At 40.1% G+C, this 19,166-nt stretch overlaps 2 protein-coding genes across 6 annotated transcripts in view; one reads left to right on the forward strand and one right to left on the reverse strand.

Moving 5' to 3' along the window:
• The window catches only part of LOC111862384 (cytochrome P450 4c3), a 373,344-nt gene that overhangs the window by 194,063 nt on the left and 160,115 nt on the right, over positions 1 to 19,166 (reverse strand). The window lies entirely within an intron of this gene.
• The window catches only part of LOC111862386 (pituitary homeobox homolog Ptx1), a 134,782-nt gene that overhangs the window by 47,878 nt on the left and 67,738 nt on the right, over positions 1 to 19,166 (forward strand). For 2 of the 3 annotated variants that reach the window (XM_023847726.2, XM_033750648.1), the window contains exon 3: positions 892 to 1,002. The exons of the other annotated variant lie outside the window; for it this stretch is intronic. In XM_023847726.2, coding sequence (XP_023703494.1) covers positions 892 to 1,002 — 111 coding nt within the window. The remainder of the gene's footprint in view (positions 1 to 891; positions 1,003 to 19,166) is intronic. 3 annotated transcript variants of the gene reach the window in all.

Raw genomic sequence — 19,166 nt, forward strand, 5'->3', positions numbered from 1 at the left:
ACAGGGCGATTCAAAATTACAGACTTAACTGCGTCAGAAGTATTTACAGCGGACCCTCAAACATGTGGTGTAATGAGAACTGCATAACATGGTCTATTCTTTTGTTTTACTATACTGTATCAAATACCGAGTTTATATCCATCGAACGAGATATGGTAAGATCATTATGTACGGGGTAACAGGAGTATTGTGAGTAGAATCGTTCGTAGTCTAATTTAATACACTAGGCCTATCACGAGCATTTATGTGGAGGGGCTCAGGGGAAATATATATATTCCAAGCTGGGATCCGAAGGAGGTACATTCCCAATAGAAGACGAATTACCGCTGCTCCACATTTCTAGATAATTTCAGACTTGATGTAGAATAAAATTGTCTTCTAAATTCTTAAAGTCGGATTCATTTCCTTAAATCTTATCTACCAACTTTTAAAATATTTTAAGAATTTCGTCTTCTGGGATGTAATGCCGTGTTGTCGGCTGGAAACCGGAAGTTAGGCATGTGCTCCATGCTGATTTCCTGTCTGGCTTATTCCTCCTCCTAAACTTTGGTTAATTTTCATTGGACTTAACGAAGTTATGTCCCAGAAGACAGAACTCTTCATAGCCACCGCTGTGATAACCTCAAATTCAGAAATATTCATTAATTTTCTTTTCCTACAGATATCTTTACTTAGTACGTATTCATTTTAAAATCGAAACAAATATCCATAAATTCACACATTAGTCAGCACAGGGTTATAACCTGACGGGTTGACTAACGTGGTCCTTTGCCGTCCACTGGCTACAAACCCGCATGTTCCCATTTAGTAGTACATAGTCCTCTTTGTGCATGGTAACGCTAAGCCTAGTGTCTGACACCGCAGAGAAAGATGGGCGCTTTCTGTTCGCAGTGTGGGCGGAGACCGGGGACTTCCGCGACAATGCCCACACCATGGCCGTCGCCGCTATGGATCACACGCAGCTCACATTCCCCGCCAGGAGTAGAACTCGGGACAGGAAAGGTACGATTGCTTAACGTGCACGTCTGCAGATGAGTTTGGAGGTTCTTATGCGCAATTATTTTTCTGTCATGTGAATTAATCAGTGAGAAAACTAAGTACATGTTGCTGTCTCGCACCAAAATTCAGAGCAAAATCATGACACAAAGATGGGAAACAGATGTTTTGAAAATGTGGTGCAGTTCAGATATTTGGGAACAAGGATAACAGATCGAAACCTGATTCAGCAGGAAATTAAGAGGCGACTGAACTCGGGTAATGCTTGCTACCATTCAGTCCAGAACCTTTCATCTTCTCGTCTTCTGTCCAAAAACATAAAAATTAGAATATACAAAACTATAATTTTGCCCGTGGTTCTGTATGGGTGTGAAACTTGGTCTCTGACATTAAGGGAGGAACAGAGACTGAGGGTGTTTGAGAACAGGGTGTTGAGGTGAATATTTTGGCAGAAGAGAGATGAAGTGACAGGAGGTTGGAGAAAACTGCATAATGAGGAGCTTCATAACTTGTACTCTTCTCCAAGTATAATTAGAATGATCAAGTCAAGGAGGATGAGGTGGACAGGGCATGTAGCACGAATTTGAAGAAGAGGAATGCATATAGGATATTCGTGGGAAAGTCAGAAGGAAAGAGACCACTGGGAAGACCAAGGCGTAAGTGGGTGGACAATATTAAAACGGTTCTTAGAGAGATAGGATGGAATGGTATGGATTGGATAGATCTGGCTCAGGATAGGGACCAGTAGAGGGCTCTTGTGAACACGGTAATGAACCTTCGGGTTCCATAAAATGCTGGGGAACTCTTGAGTAGCTGCAGAATTGGCGGCTCCTCCAGAAAAGCTCAGTTCCATGAGTAAGTAAGTAAGTATCAATCAGTAACAGTGAAATAAAAAGGTAAAGCTATCTCTGTAGAAGGCTGTGGAGGCTCGTAGGATTGGAAACGTCGAGGATAACACATTTTTAGACAATCGGCTGTCAGCCGTACGCGCCGGCCGACGTTTACCCCGAGGAAGATTGCTGGTACTCATTTCTGAGTCGACCCCAGGGCCAAAGTGCAGCTGGGAGTTTTAGAGCATCCGAAGAAAACAAGTGACATCATCTGGAACAGAACCCGAAACCTTCCGGCTTGTAGTATAGTGCCTCAACCAGCTACACTGCCGCGTGCCCCGAAATAGAGCAACATAATCAAAAATTACTCTCATTTTCTTACGGAAAATAAATTGACTTAGTGGTGCATATTCAATCATTGTGTTTAAGCAGTAGCGTTAAAGGAATCATCCTACGTGAAAATCTTAGGACTTACGTAATGTTTACTTCATTTTTGTATGCAGAATATTTAAAGCAATTCTGATCAAGCAAGAAGAAACCCACAGGACCTTGCAAGTGACACAAATAACTGCAACAATTTTCTACTCGAATATCCTTATTTTCACCAAAATCTTCTTATGACTATCGCAGAATGAAGGGTGAACTAAGAGGACGCCTGGATCCTCCTTCCGAATTACTCGCAAGCTGAAACTTTCAGTCCAGGGCTCTCACTGAGGACTCATGCAGTCCGGAGACAAAAATATCTCTGATGGGACAAAATGTCCATTGATACTTTAAAGAAATGCAGTTAAAACTTTCTACAGAAAGATTTACAAAACCCAAATAACCATAGTTAAAGCTAATAATTTTTAAAAACGTACGGGTGAACACTGACCGACTCTGTGGTCTAGTGGTCAGAGTTCCTGGCTACAGATCCAGAGGTCCAGGTTCGATTCCCGGCTCTACCAGATTTTCTGATTAACGGTGGGTCTGGAACCTTGTCCACTCAGCCTCGTGAGGATAATTGAGGAGCTATTTCAAGGAAATAGCGGCCCCGGTCTAGAAAACCGAGATTAACTACAGTGGGGATCCGCTGTGCTGACCACGTGGCGCCCTCTATCGTCTAAAGTTGGCACTAACTTCTCCGACAAGCGACGGTGGCTCGGCCGGTAGAGTTCGCTTGCGGACTCAAGCCACGGAGTTTAGTTTTAGTTTTTAGGTGTTAACATTTCAATGAATGGACTTGTACGCACGTAATAATTCCCATGTGAAATCTCTGCAGACACTTTAGCAACTACAAGGTTTACATGAATGTCAGAGAAAAAGCTGAGGTTACCAGAGGTCGAAACAAATTTTTAAGAGGTAAAAACTCAAAAATAAAAAAACTGGCTTCGCAGTGACAGAATCATTTGAAATATCAGTATAAGCCCTTACAATATAAACTCCATGTCAGTGATCGATATATTTGTACTAAATAACACCTAAATAACATCTCCGGAATTTCCTCACAGTTAATTTAAGGATACTTCGTTCAGTTAATTCAAGAACATTTCTTTGAAAACAAAGATAAGAAACCTAGAAAGTAATTACTGATGATCCCCTACTATAACCTGACGTCGTGAAAACTGGAAACTGGTAACAGATATATAAGAGGTTATCACACACAGATATCACACGTATTTTTCTAACCCAAGTTTACATCCAGTTTACATCAGAGCTTAAGAAAGGGCCACCAGAAATGACCTCTACAGAGGGAACTAACACAAAGGCACATGTAACGTATACAAACGAAATGAAAGCTCTGATCGCTATCAGATCAACGTACCTTCCAGGAAAATTCAGGAAGAAAACATCATGTAATCAATATATACTCTCAACCCAGTGCCCCCAACACAATAACTACTACGCCTAGGGAGAAATATCTTCTTCACAGAACAACGGGTTCACCAAAACCTACGCTCCAACTTCCTCGTACCATAATCTAAACATATGTACCTTAATCACACCCTCTTCTCCAGCAAAACATACCAACCGTTTTACCTCGACCCTATATTTTCTTAAGTTCCCCTATGTCGCCTTACTCCCTTGGAAAATCTCCGGTTATTTCGTAGCGATTTTAGCCACACGCTCTTCTAATTTTAATTTTTAAATTTAATGCTCGAATGTTGTATATTTCAAAATTTAAAATTTAATGCCCTTATGTCTATTCATAACTTTTAAATGTAATGTCTATGAGGTATTCAGTCGGATCTGACATAATTCAGTAACAAGATGTTTAAGTTGTGAGGGGAATAAAGAAACATTTATTCGTGTGAAGCTAGCCCTTCAATTTCCATTTGTAAACACCCTAAACAGGATGCAGAGTTACAAGTTTATAAAGAGAACTGCATTCTGGACTACAACGCCTCGTAGTTCTGCAGAATTCCACCAAAATTTTCGGTTGAAAGCACTGCCTTAGACTTTGGAGTACCTGGCTTTGGTCACTCTACGAAGCTGAAGGTGGAGAGAGTGCAGTAGCGGGCAGAGCCGTTACTGAGTAACGACATCGAAGGCCGCGCAATAGCTCAAGCAGTTAGTCGCTGGCTTCCCACCGCGGCTGCCCGGGTTCGATCCCGGGTCTGGTCAAGTGGGATCTGTGGTGGACAAAGTGGCGCTGGGGCGGGTTTACTCCCAGTACTTCAGTTTCCCCTGCCAATCTTCATTCCGCCAAATTCTCCATCATCATAATCACCCGGGGCAGGCTACAATAGGCCAATCAGTGCCGCCGTGCCGAGTGGAACCAGTTGGACTTCACCCCCACTAAGCGAATTAAAAAAAGAGAGACCCTGAAACAAAAAACGGAACAACATTCGCGGCTAGGAAAGAGATTCTTAATAAACAAGTATACGCAACCGTTACTGAGTAATGCCTTTTCAAACAAACATGTTCCTACAGAAATAATCGGAGTTCAACAAGAAAAGGTGTTTTCTGCACTGTCCGTTCCGAGATGTTTTAACAGAGATAAGATTAGAAGTTTGTCAGTTGGTAACAAGGTGTAACAGAGTCGGTTGTAAGGGAGTCTGTGAAGAGAAAACTTGGTCGGCACCGTTGAAGAATCTCTATTGTTAAGGTCCGTTAGCGGGAAACGGCTAGCGAAAGCAGACTGGAAAACCTAGCGTGTACTTTAGTGATTTGTGAAGTGTGGAGATTAGCGATGGTGTTATAGTTATTTGCTGTTATGCCTTGTAAGTGGTCAATAAATCTAATTTCCGACCCAGAACCTTGTCGGGAGTGACTCTGACACATAACATGTTCTCCGAAACTTCGGTAGACTTCTATGAGCCTACACATCGTTACTTTCCTTGAGAGCTTTATCTTCAAGTAACTATGAATTTATGGGTAATCTGAGATAAGAAACTTACCACTTGGTAGAGCAGATCCGAGATAGCGCAGTCGGTAAAGCGGCAGGATAAGGGCTAGACTACAGAAATGTCAGAGTTCTAGTCCCGTTAAAGTCAAGAATTTTCTCTTCTCCACGTCATCCAACCGGTTCTGGGGCTCACCAGTCTCCTGTTTAATGGGCCGAGGACTCTCTTCCCGCTGAGGGTTAAGCGGCCGGAGCGTGAATATGTGGATCTATACATCCATTCCCCCACACGCCTCCATGGCCTATTGCTTAATTAGTTAAGCACAAGGACAAGTTTTGTACCACTTGTTAGACATATATTTTGAAAATAAATTCTTAGAAATTTAAAAATACAAATGTGACTTTCTTCTACTGTTAATGTAAATTAAATTCAACCTAATTTCGGCTGCACGTAAGTCGTTCATATGACGGACTCCCGTCTGCAGTCAGCGAGAGGGGAAATAAGGAACAAAATCAAAGAGACCAGGAGTCTTCAAACGAAATTGAGTTGTCTACACTCGCCCTGGCCGTAGAAATGCGTACCCCAAGCAAATCCATTTTCCTATTACTTCAGATATAAAACACACACGAAACCGTTCTGACGCTCGTGTTTGGAGAGGCACCTCCCTAAGCCTTTTCTCTCTGGACCGTTCAAACCGTGGGATGAAAATTAGATTCTCGTTCTTTGACAAGATCACGAACCGGATTTGATGCTTCAGCTGCGGTCCAGCGACGGACCCACTTGTCTGACGTAGTTCCTGATCTGAACCCCCTTCCTTGCTCACTCATTCGTGTTCCAGAAAATGTTCAATTCTGCTTCAGATCAGATAGAAGACAAGCAAATAGCTTTCACGCCTGGAGATTTTACAGGGAACCGCGTAAAAACGCAGGCCTAAATAACCTTGTAACTAGAGAAATTGCAAGTAATATTAAAGACTAAACACCTATGGATTAATATCTTTGCAACATTCTGTCTACCAATTGGCGTAAATTGTTTTTAACGTTTCAGCAATCTAATGAGGTAAAAATAACCACTGCAAGTTAGGAATGAAGTTTGAATATTGTTCATATCGAAACATTCCGGTCTAGAAATTCGCTGACAAGAGGCGGTTGCTCGGTCGGTACAGTTCTCTTGCGGACTAAGGGCAACGGAGGAATATCGAAACACACAATTGGATGCAATCATGAACAGTTCAATATTCAACTACTGAATTCAATTCCCTTCTGGCTTATCTTACGAATGAATCCCTGACTAAATTGAATTTACGAATGAACCCTCGTTTATAAATTTAGGAGGACCAAGTAGCGGCCACCACACCGAACAGTTCACGTTTTGGTCTGTTATCCGTCGTAGCGGAAACTAGTAAACCGCTGCCTAGTAAATAGGCTTCCGCTTCTGTTACTATCTCGGCTTTCATGTGGTGTTTACTGAGCCGTTGCCTAGCAAATGGTCATCTTCGTTGCATTATAATTAATTGGTATCCAACTTCATGTAATTTTATAATTTGTGCACTTGATTAATCGCATATAGCTTTAAGGACGTTAGAAGGATCTCTGTGACTAATATCCTTAAACATCTAACAAACTCAGGCCACAAAGGCAAATATTTCTAAGCTAGGTATCTCGCTCATAGATAGAACGTGTTAAATCTCCATACCCTCCAGCTGAGAAACAGAGAACTAACATAAACATTCAAAGAACCATGGGAAATTAGTATAATTAGAGCTGACAGATATATTTATTTTACGTTGGGACAAAATTGGAGTGGGCCACTAGGCATGCCGTTTGAAGATGTGTTTAAAGGCGTGATAGAACGGAAACGAGTGGCTTGCGAGAAGCGGTCCTCTAGAAACTGACGATATATTTATAGTCTCAGACTCAAAAGAAACTTCTCATCGCTAATCCCGTGTAACTTAGGCTGCCAACCTGGGACAAATCCCAGTATCGCTTACATAACTACAACTAGTACTTATATTCATAAATCTTCCACAAACTACTTAGCAACTTTTCATGCAACTTAAATTAATAACACAAGTTTCTAGTTGCGTGCGTGTGAAGCACAGAGCTTTCACCACTCTCCCCAAAGCGACTGCATGGCGATTACTCGTATTTGGGCTGTAGCAGTCCACAGGATATGGGGGCAGTCTACACAAAGCAAAATAGACACCATTGTATGAACAGTTTCGGCCCTTATATCATGACGGCCCGAAACATGTAGCGTCAACAACAAAGTAAAACAAATATTGATACAATAGTCACTATTTTGTTTTTCTATATCCTACATATGACACACAACAGGAAGCATACCATTGACGATTGTGCGTAACACTCAGAATTACTGGGATCATCGTCCGGTATCCTAAAAACTAGAAACAGTCATTCATGTTAGCTCTTTCGAAAGGACCCATCTGAGGATGTGCCTTCGCCCTTCACCTGAGGACAGAAATTGATCCAGTTGCCGAAACGTTGTGTCTTCTAGTTTTTAGAAAACCGGAAAACGTGAAAAGTTCAAAAACCCATTAATTCTGGGCATGAAAACGCATTTCATAGGCTATTTCTGCTACATGGACCCCGATGTTCATTTGCTGTAGCCTTTGTTGTAAAGGTTGTAAAGGTTCAGGTACAGAGAATAAAGTAAAAAGTTATCAAGCCTTCATTAAACAGTAAATAGGAATGCTGCATATTTATGTGCCTGCCTGTGAACTTGTGTCTCAGCACAAACTGCTCAACAGATCTTCATAATTCGATAACAAAGAGTAGCAAAAATACGTCGAACAATCCCAATTTTATTTAAGACAAAACTTTTGGCAACTTTACATGAATATCCTTTTCTGCGCAATCCCGCACGTAATTCATAATATTTTCGTGAGAGAAAACGTTTCAAATAAAAGTTGTAGAGAAAACAATACACGTATTGGATGTCAAAGTTTTTGTACCGCAAGTCTTAAAAGCTTGAAGATAATTCCCTAAACGAATTTTATTTTACGCTGTGTCTTCTCAGAATTCGAAAATATGGACCAATTTGAAGGAAATTTAGTACTGAAGGTCCCTGCATAATTCTATCGAAGGTCGCGTCTGTCCGTCTGTCTACGATTTGGTGCTTAAATCGTTGGAAGCGTTCCATTTTAATACAGAAATGGGAAATTTTCTCTTAAATGTGTCTAAAAATTTCGATTTTCCTACATACTGGCCTCTAGTAGGGCCAACTTTACTAAAGGTCAAAAAGTTTATCATTCTGTATTATTAACATAATTAAAAAAAAATTGTAACATATCAAGATACCTGAAGGTGGCCGTTTGGGGCCGAAACATGTAGTGTCAAAGTGCATAATGTTAAACTAAAATTAAATTAAGTAGTGAATAAAAAAGTGTTGCAGTATTGACGGACGGTAAATACTGGACGTTAAGTCAAACAATTCATTGGGGCCACAAGTACGCTTAAGAAACTGCAAAGAGCGCTGTTGAGAATTTTATGTACAATATTACAACATTACTCCAATCTTCTTTTCCACATGTTTCTTTAACTATTCATTATTTTTAGGAGCAATTGAAATAAAAGTTGTCATTTTTATCCATATTTTGTGATGTACAGCTCCCAACATCTTATGTGTTCTCTTTCATAAACAAGATCAAATTCTTTTTAAGCTTCATGCAGTGGACTTAAATTTGAGGAAGAAACTAGTGAAATGCAACGTTTGGAGCATCGCTTTGTATGGGGCTGAAACTTGGACACTTAGGGCAGTAGATCAGAAACATCTGGAAAACTTCGAAATGTGGTGTTGGAGAAGGACGGAGAAGATCGGTTGGACCGATTATGTGAGAAATGAAGAAGTGTTAATTAGAGTCAGTGAGCAGAGGAATATCCTACACGAAATCAGAAAACGAAAGGCTAATTGGATTGGTCATGTTTTACGCAGAAACTGCCTTCTAAAAGAGGTTACTGAAGGAAAGATAGAGGAGCGGATAGAAGTGACCAGAAGACGAGGAAGAAGACGTAAGAAGATGCTGGATGACCTTGGGGACAGAAGAGGATATTTTCATTTGAAGGAGAAAGCTCTAGATCGCATTAAGTGGAGGAACTGCTTTGGAAGAGACTGTGGACCTGTCGTCTTGACAGATTACTGATGAATGAATGCATGCTGGTATATAGCAGTCTTAATTAGGGGCGAATAATTATAAGCAAAATTTCATTTCAATCGATAGGATTTAGCCCATGATGAATATCAAAATTAATAGAAATCCTTTTAATAGTTTAGGAGATGCAAAACAGTAAATTAATTGCCTTGACCTATATGTATATATATAAACATATATTTTGTGAAAAGGATGCATAAACAATGTAGGAAGTTCACGCATGGCGCAATAATTCTATGGCCTTCACCCATTTTTTTATAATTACAATTTATATTCGGAATGATAAGTGTAGGCCCATTTAAAATTTGTTTCAAATTCTGTTCGAAACATTTTTCGGATCTATAAATATTCATGAATTATGTTAGTTCGGAGCTAGTAGTCGTAGCGTGCGGACGCATATTGCTTGTCTCTGGCACGGTGCGGAGTTAAAGTGGAAACGTACGGAACAGTGCCCCAATCGTTACAAAGTTCAAGCGTCATCAATCCAGTGATCTTTATTATTGTGTGTGATAAAACAAGGCTGATAAACCAACACTTCAATCCTTCTAGTCATAGCATCGAGGAGTTAAACCAATTAAACTAACTCATAACGTAAGATCGTCACTTACTCAACAGACCGCGCCCTAAGCGGTACAGAAAGTGTACTGGTGACAACAATGTGCAAATTCGAAGTAACCAAGTGAGCACAGAATAACAATGAATCCACAACAACAAAACATGTATACGAACTCCTATCCTCCCCTTCCATTAGCGGCTTATCCAGGCCAGTTCTCGCAAATGATACAAAATACACCACAAATCATACAACCTCAACATACGAGGTTCAATAGTACGGTGCCCCATCAACCACCATATGAACCGGCTCCTCAACTCTCCTTGCAGCAAATGCAGTATCAACCACTGCCTACTGTAGCAACCTACCCACCACAGCAGGGTCATAACCCCCAACAAATCGTGAGAATGTCATCGACCAGTGAAGATGAATCAGACGACACGCGGGCAAACAATAACATTTCATGGCAACAAACGACAAGTAAAAAACGGAAGAAGATTACAAGGAAGGCAGCCATCCAAGAAGACAACAAAATACCCACCAACAACAGGTACAGCATATTGACGGTTGAAGAAAACAAAAGCCAAAACGCAGATACTACTACAAAGAAAATAAGCAAGCCTCCTCCAATATACATATACGGAGTAACAAACTACCCAGAAATGGTAATACAATTGAGAAACTGCTTAGAAGACGAACAGTATACAACGACGAGTTTAGCAAATAACACCATTAAGATCAACTGCAACATTGCTGAAAATTATCGAAAACTAATTAGATACTTAAAGGAACAAAATATTATTTATCACAGCTACCAACTGAAAGAAGATCGTGCCTACAGAGTGGTTATCAAACATCTTCATAACTCCATCCCAACTGCAGAAATAGCATCTGAATTAAACAATCTAGGACACAAAGTGAGGAACATCATAAATGTCAGACATAGAGCTACCAAGCAACCCTTAAACCTCTTTTTCGTCGACCTTGAACCAGCAAACAACAACAAAGAAGTCTACAATATTGAAAGACTGCAAAATGTCAACATCAAAATAGAACCGCCTCATAAGACCAAAAATGGTATTGTGCAGTGTACGAGGTGTCAACTTTATGGTCATTCCAAGTCTTATTGCAACAGACCATTTGTGTGTGTGAAATGCGGAGGGCAGCACAGTACTGAAAGCTGTAAAAAATCCAAGGAAACACCAGCCACTTGTGCATTGTGTGGAGGAGGCCATCCCGCCAATTATAAAGGATGTGAGTACTATCACAGGCTAATCCAGGGAAAACAAACAATAAAGGTTAGAGCCACCAACCCATCAATCTCAAACAATGTAAATACCAGACCCAACATTTATATGGGCAGTTATCGAAACCAAAACAGAACATATAGTAATGCAGTTAATAACATAAATCCAAATAATGCCAATACACTAGAACCATCAAACAACATAGATGCTAATACACCAGAACCAACAAACAGTCCTCTAACACAATTTCTTAATGAATTTAAAGCCATGTTCAATCAATTAATGCAACAAAATAGCATGGTCATTAACATGCTAACAACGCTAATTAGCAAACTAGTACACTAATGGCCAAGTTCCTAAGAATAGGGCTGTGGAACGCCAACGGCCTTGAACAACATAAAGAAGAAGTCAAAACGTTCCTAATAAACAATCACATAGATGTATTCTTAATAAGCGAAACCCACTTCACAGAAAGAACCTACTTCAAAATACCAAACTATGTAACATATAATACCAATCATCCTGACGGCACCGCCCACGGCGGTACTGCGATTCTCATCAAAAGTACGATCCAACACTACGAGATACCGAAATACCAGAAAAATTTCCTACAGTCCACCGCAATAAAAGTAACTACATTATCATATGAGCTGACAATTGCAGCAGTCTATTGTCCACCACGACACAATATTAAAATGAATCAATTCCAAGAATATTTCCAAACATTAGGCAATAAATTCATAGCCGGAGGAGATTATAATAGCAAACATACCAGGTGGGGTTCACGCCTGGCAACAACCAAAGGGAGAGAACTTCTAAAAACTTTAGAACACAGTAGACATTCATACTTATCAACAGGCACCCCAACCTATTGGCCAACTGACCCACAAAAAATTCCTGACCTACTAGACTTTTACGTTACAAATGGAATCAATTCAACATACACTGACATCGTACCCAATTACGACTTATCATCTGACCACTCTCCAATTATAGCAACAATTGGAACATCAGTAATATACAAGAAACCTCCACCTAAACTACACAACTCTCGAACAAATTGGGATACTTTCCATAGTATACTACACAACAGCATCGACCTAAAAATTCGACTGAAGACGACAGAAGAAATCGAGTACACTACTGAAACATTCATAAACAAACTACAACAAGCTGCACAACAGTCAACGCCAGAACTTCATACACGGAAAATAAACCAAGACATACCGCTTGAAATTAAAAAACTGATAGCCGAAAAAAGGAAAGCCAGATCAAGATGGCAACGAACCCACACACCAGCTGATAAATGGGCTTACAACCACACAAGTCATAAATTAAAAAACAAGCTCAAAAAAGTCAGGAGCGAAGAATTTGAGCAATACATAACGAAACTAAGTAGAACAGATAATTCGATATGGAAACCAATCAAGAACTCAAAAAAACCTAAAACTCCAACGCCACCAATAAGAAAAAACACCAATGAACCATGGGCAAAAAGTGACGCTGAGAAAGCTAAACTTTTTGCAGAACACTTGGCTTCCGTATTCCAACCAACAGATACAGTAATCGACCAAGAAATAGAAAAAAGTCTATTAAACCCACCTATAACACATACAACCATCAAAGCATTCACGCAAAAAGAAATAGCTGATGAAATTAAGCTCCTAAATCCAAAAAAGTCGCCTGGATTTGATCTGGTAACGGCCAAAATGATGAAAGAATTGCCTAGAAAAGGGACAGTGATGCTAACCTACATATACAACGCTATTCTACGACTAGGATACTGGCCAAAATGTCTCAAAAAGGCACAAATCATCATGATCGGTAAACCTGGAAAAGACCCGACAGATGTCTCCTCGTACAGACCCATCAGTTTACTACCAGTAACGTCAAAACTACTTGAAAGACTGCTACTTCGCAGAATAAACGCAGATTTGCCTCCAAAAAACTGGATACCTGACCACCAGTTTGGGTTTCGCCAGAAACACTCCACCGTGCAACAAGTTCACAGAATTATACAAGCCATAAACAAAACGTTCGAACACAAGCAATACTGCAGTGGAGTATTCCTCGACATCAGTCAGGCTTTCGACAAGGTCTGGCACCCTGGACTTATCTACAAAATCAAACATGTATTTCCACCGGCTTACTTCAATCTTCTAAAATCATACTTGAGTAGGAGAACCTTTCAAACCAAAGTAAATGAAGAGAAATCTGACTACTTTCCTATCGGTGCAGGAGTACCACAAGGCAGCGTCCTTGGACCACTGCTGTATGTCCTGTACACGTCAGATCTACCGATGGCACAAAATGTCCTAATAGGGACATTCGCAGACGATACGGCCATCCTTACTAGCCACGCAGATCCTCAAATAGCCTCAACTACTACACAAAACTACTTAAATACTCTCCAACAGTGGTTAACAAAATGGAAAGTGAAAGTGAACGAGAATAAATCCGCCCATATATCATTCACCCTCCGAAAAGAAATATGCCCAGCAGTCACAATAAACAACATACAGATACCACAAAAGCAAACAGTAAAATATCTAGGCCTACACTTGGATGCTAAACTGACATGGAAACAACATCTCGCAAAAAAGAAAAAACAAATAAACATCAAGACAATGGAGCTACAGTGGTTACTGGGAAGAAATTCACGACTATCTATAGACAACAAACTTCTAATATATAAAACAATTATCAAACCAATCTGGACATATGGACTAGAATTATGGGGCTGCTCAACTAAATCAAATGTTGCAATCATACAAAGATCTCAATCCAAGATACTCCGTCAAATTGTTAATGCTCCCTGGTACGTAACAAATCATACACTACATACAGATCTAAAGGTACCAACCGTGCAGGAAGCAATATGCAAGAAAGCCATCACACATCATAACTCCATAGAAAACCACCCCAATCAGCTCATGGAACAACTCCTGGAACCAGTAAGCAACAAAAGACTCAAAAAACTGTGGCCAAGTGAACTACTCTTAAGTTAATGTATAGATACTAATTATAGATTATACAGGTGATTTCGCTGGATATCAACCTGCTCATGCCACTAGTCATTAGTATATCTAATGAGTAATCAGCACTTTAGCTTATAGAATTGTGTAAATTCTGATTGCTAAAATCTAAAATAAAATAAAATAAAAAAAAAATGAGTTATGTTTGGAATTAACATAGAAACACATGAAGGTCTTTATGCAAAGCGTCAGTTATTGTTATGGGCTACACAATTTTAATTCAAGACTGTACAGCTCCCTAAATTCTCTTAAAAATCACTAAGTTATAGTTGCAATTTTCTCCAAATCAAATATCCTATATTATTTCAAGTTCGTTTACCTATAGCTAAAACATAGAGTCTATAGGCTGTTTCGTAGGATCTTGCGATCGGACTTAACATCTTAATTTCCGTGGGGTTTTCATCACCTTTACAGTCGAAAGTCACTTACGTAAACTCAAAATGTGTGTCAGGATAGTTACGTAAGTTTATGAGTTGAATGCAAAAGAAATATTTCGTGTAAGAACTACTCGCCTCTTTCCTTTGACTACAATTTGAGTATCTGACACTGTCAGTAGAAACAAATCTTTAGCGCGCATGCGTAATGAAGCCAATAAAACAATACAATTTGAGAGGCTGCAGTGCTGTTGTTATGTTGGCAGCGATCTACGGATTGCGCCGGTGAGATGGGCTCAAGCGGCGCGTATTCGTGCCCAGTTTCGTGAAGCTCAGTTCAGTCGTGCAAACGTTCTTGGTGGAATACATATATAGACACACAGACAGACATACAGACAAGAGAGTAATTTCATAAACCTACTTTTGTTTGTTTTTAAATTAGAAAAAAAATAGGCTAAAATGCCTACTACAGCTTAATAACCCAGATCTAATTATGGAAATTGAAACCATAATTGAAAGGAAATAATACGTAACTGAGCCATTTTATGCATCTTATCATGAAAGTAAAATTCAACCGCTTCCATCCTCAAAAGAAATCATATTAAAATGACGATTTTTGTTATTAAAGAAATAATATTATTACAATAAGATAATCTGTGATCATACATTCCTTTAATATGATCTATAGTTGAAGATGCCAAAGAATTCTCACAGGCAGTGGGGATAAGAGCTGCTAGAAGGGGGAGGACATTACCCCCACTCCACTCCCCTAGCTTGCCTGCTAGCATCAGTCGCCAAATGCTAGTGTGGAATGACCAATCCAACAAATAGGAGTGGAAGTATAGCGGCAGAATAACGGGATTACAGGAAAGCGGGTTAGAGAGAGCAGGGGCGAGCCGTGAGGATTCTTTGTCCGGCTGCATTATACGTAGTAATTGCTCCTATCGAAAGGGCGTTGATTGCTTCTTTCCATCTTTTCTCTAAATTATCCAGACACATTTTAAAATATATTTTGCTAACATTGGTGATTTCATGTCACTTACTTAGTTATTTCTGTTAGAAAATTGTTCTTCGGCATCAGTCGATATGCAATCACGTGCCAATTTGCAGATTTCCTTAAAATATATGGACACCAAATGGTTACAGCCGGAGACATTTGGTTTGATCAGTCAAGGTCATTATGGCTCCCCTAATTGATACAAACAAGAAGTTCTTGGAACAACTAACCTCCTACTATCCTCATATATGACACAGGCCGCACAGAAAACGACGCGTCAAACAGTTCTTCTATTCTTGCATGTGTATTCGTTGCCGCGGTAATATTTTTACCGAGCCGTTGCCTAGCAACGACAGGGAGCTACACTTATACAAAGATTGATGGGACAGATTCATGAAGTACATCGTGGAGATGGGCTCAGGTGCCGTGATAAATATACGAAGGTTCATTTAGAATGCTTCGTCTTTCAGAAGTTAATACACAGACACACAGACAGTCTGGTGATTTCTCCAAATAAGGAAATTCGGCTAACAAAAATATTTCTAAAAAGACGTGCCTATGTAGGATTTTGGTTTTATGCAGTTACGTTTGTTGAGAGGTAAGTCTGTTGATCACGCAGTGAGGGCTAGCCTTACAGATCGCTAGTGATAAGTCACGGCATTACCTTAACCGGCAAGAGAGAAGTCTCTGGCTAAAAAATCAAAGGCACCAAATGAAACATACGTTTACTATGCCTGACGGCGGATCGTACACTATTAAAAGAAACGCAGATATTTGCTACAATCTGATTGGGAATATTCTGCATGTGGAAATGAGAATTTACCTGGATACTCAAATTAATCAATAGATATCAGCATCCTGTCTATTTGCCATGCGATATTAATTCGGTTCTGCGAAAGATTGGCTCGAAATTAACCCAGATAAAATAACCAAAGACAATTTTGAAAAGAATTAAACAAACACCTCCCGGTTTACTTATCACTGAAGCAGAATTGAGCAAAATCATGCGTGAAATTATCTTTCGTGTCACGAGGTATAAAAGAACTAATTTTCAATTGAATCTCCCGTAATATTTTTCAGTTTTGTATCTATTCCCAAGGGTTTCCTTCCGAAAAGGATAGTAGACTATTCATTTTCTATTGAAAACCAAATCTTACATGTGCACTACAAAATGTATTCCGCAGGTTGTGCAATAAACTATAGAAAATTTACGGAAATAATATTCAATATACACACAATAACCAAAAAGATTATCCAATGAAATTCACGAATGCTACATAATCGAGCAGACCAAGAGAAGACTTCTGTTACACAGGCATTCTAAGAATGAAATACAGTCACAGCTTTATGAAAAAGAGGACACTTGAGGAAATATTGATAGAATGAATGGACAGTAAAGGAAATGAACCAACAAAAAGCATAATGTAGTTAAGGGTTATAAATCGAAACTTTAACAACGGACTTCCTCAGGCATGCGGCCTACACAGCATCGCACGAAACAAACGTAGTTAGATCCCTGCAATTTTGCATGCGCGCATGTCTACATTTTATTGCACCTCTTCGAATTGTATTATCAGACCAACTGTAAGAGGCATATAGATATTACATACGAATTAATTTATTTATGGTTTATGTCATGGCGCTACCAGTGTCAAATTTTGAAACGATTAATGAATAATCAATTAGAAATTCATTCATCAGTAATCTGTCAGACGACAGGTCCACAGCCTCTTCCAAAACAGTTCCTCCACTTAATGCGACCTTCTGTTTTTGGAAAGAGACCATCCAGGAAAAGTGATAATGTGGTAGTTTTTCCATTTGCTTTCCACATCGCAGTACAGCAGCCGTTCAAACCACTCCGGTCACGCCTGTTGCTATACGAACTTGAACCGTCTCGAGCATCATTTGCTCTGTGCTTCAAGTCGCTGCTGACGACGCTGCTTCCGGCATCAGTTTTTGGTTTTTGGTGTGGCATTAAGGGGTCGCTACTTATTATAAAGTACCATCCCAGACTTTGCTTGAAAGGACTGAGGAAATACACGAAAGAGTCTCGTCATGATAACCAGTCTCCGGACTAAGATTTGAACCCAGAATATCCCAAATACGGAGAACGGCTCCTAGCAAGTACGTAAATAGAGACGTTCGGTGGTTAAAGTAGAAGGAAAGACGGACATTAGAGAGATATCTGATAAATACAAATTATGTATAGATTTCAATATGAAAAATATCATTCGCCTTCCCTGAGCGCGTGTGCGCGCGTGCGCGAGTGTACGCAGTGATGAAATTGAATATGGTTTTGATGACAGAAGGATGTGTTGTAGCAGCAGTTAAACTGATGCACTGCGCCACGCCGTTGATTACTGTGATTCGTCCATACTAGAATAATTCTCCGAAAGACACGAAATCTCGGTGTTTGCTTTCAATTGTCATAACCTAAGAATAGACGCAAATTCCTCAACATGTGCCAATTAAAGGAACAGGCTTTGTCAGGTCCTACACACTCGAGATGTTGGTTTCGCAACCTGCTTCAGATAAGCCCTTATCACTTAATTAAGATACATATATGTACTATCACAATTACAGACGTGGCGCATCGTATCAGTTCACTTGAAATTCAGTCAGGTGCTCACAGAAATGACAGGGGTTACGGGCCAAGAATTATGTACGTTCTTATTACACTGCACCTCTTACCTGGAGTACACCCACGTTCCAGATGCTTTCTTATGCGGTTTTATATAACCACATAGCTTAGTGCACATACACATTTCTGCTTGTGTGCAACTCCACTGCAGAGAATTTCGGCACATTACCGCCACACACCACAAGTATGAAAAGTATGTCCTCATGCATCTGTCTGTCTGTCTATCCGCCTGCCTATTTCTCTCTCTCTCTCTCTCACTTCTGACCACATTGTACCTCAAACTTTTCATTACATAGCCAGGGTTCGGACCACACAGAAAACACATCAGTTACCTAGCAATGAATAGCCTTTATTGCTGCGTGTACGTCGCTGCGGGATATAATTACTAAGAGCCGCCTAGCAATGGGTTTATGCGTCAAAATATGTATATAAACTTGTGAGTTGATGAGACGTCCGAGCGATGTCCGCAACGGAAAACTTTTGACGTAGTCACAGCATTGGCCGTCAGGAAGAAATGCTATCTTGACCTTTACCGAAAATAAGCTACTGTTTCTAATAGAACATGTATTCAGTGAAACCATGACATGCTGTTATATATTAGGAGAGTGGTCAAAGGAGGTGTCGTGTCTTGAAACTACCGTTAGAGATGGGGAGGTCTTCACTTCGACGGTTTCTGCGTTTGAGGTCACTCAGAACACTGCGGCTTCATATTAAGGTTCATCGGACTCACCACCAGACGGCAGTGAATTTCCGAAAACAAAATTCCGTTGCTGACAACGTGCATATTTAGTGACATCACGATTCACTCGTATATATATGAGAGCGGATCATTGGAGACGACCGAGGAGTCGGGTTTTGGTTCCCGACAGGGGTCAGAGATTTTTCTCTACTCCATGAAGTTCCACCCAGCAGCCCATGCAATGGGTACGGGAAGGTGTTTCTCCGAGTGTAAAGCGGCAGGAATGTGAATCTGGCCACTCATCTCTATGTAAAGTG

Source organism: Cryptotermes secundus, unplaced genomic scaffold (assembly GCF_002891405.2).
Source record: "Cryptotermes secundus unplaced genomic scaffold, Csec_1.0 scaffold671, whole genome shotgun sequence".
Classification (NCBI taxonomy): domain Eukaryota; kingdom Metazoa; phylum Arthropoda; class Insecta; order Blattodea; family Kalotermitidae; genus Cryptotermes; species Cryptotermes secundus.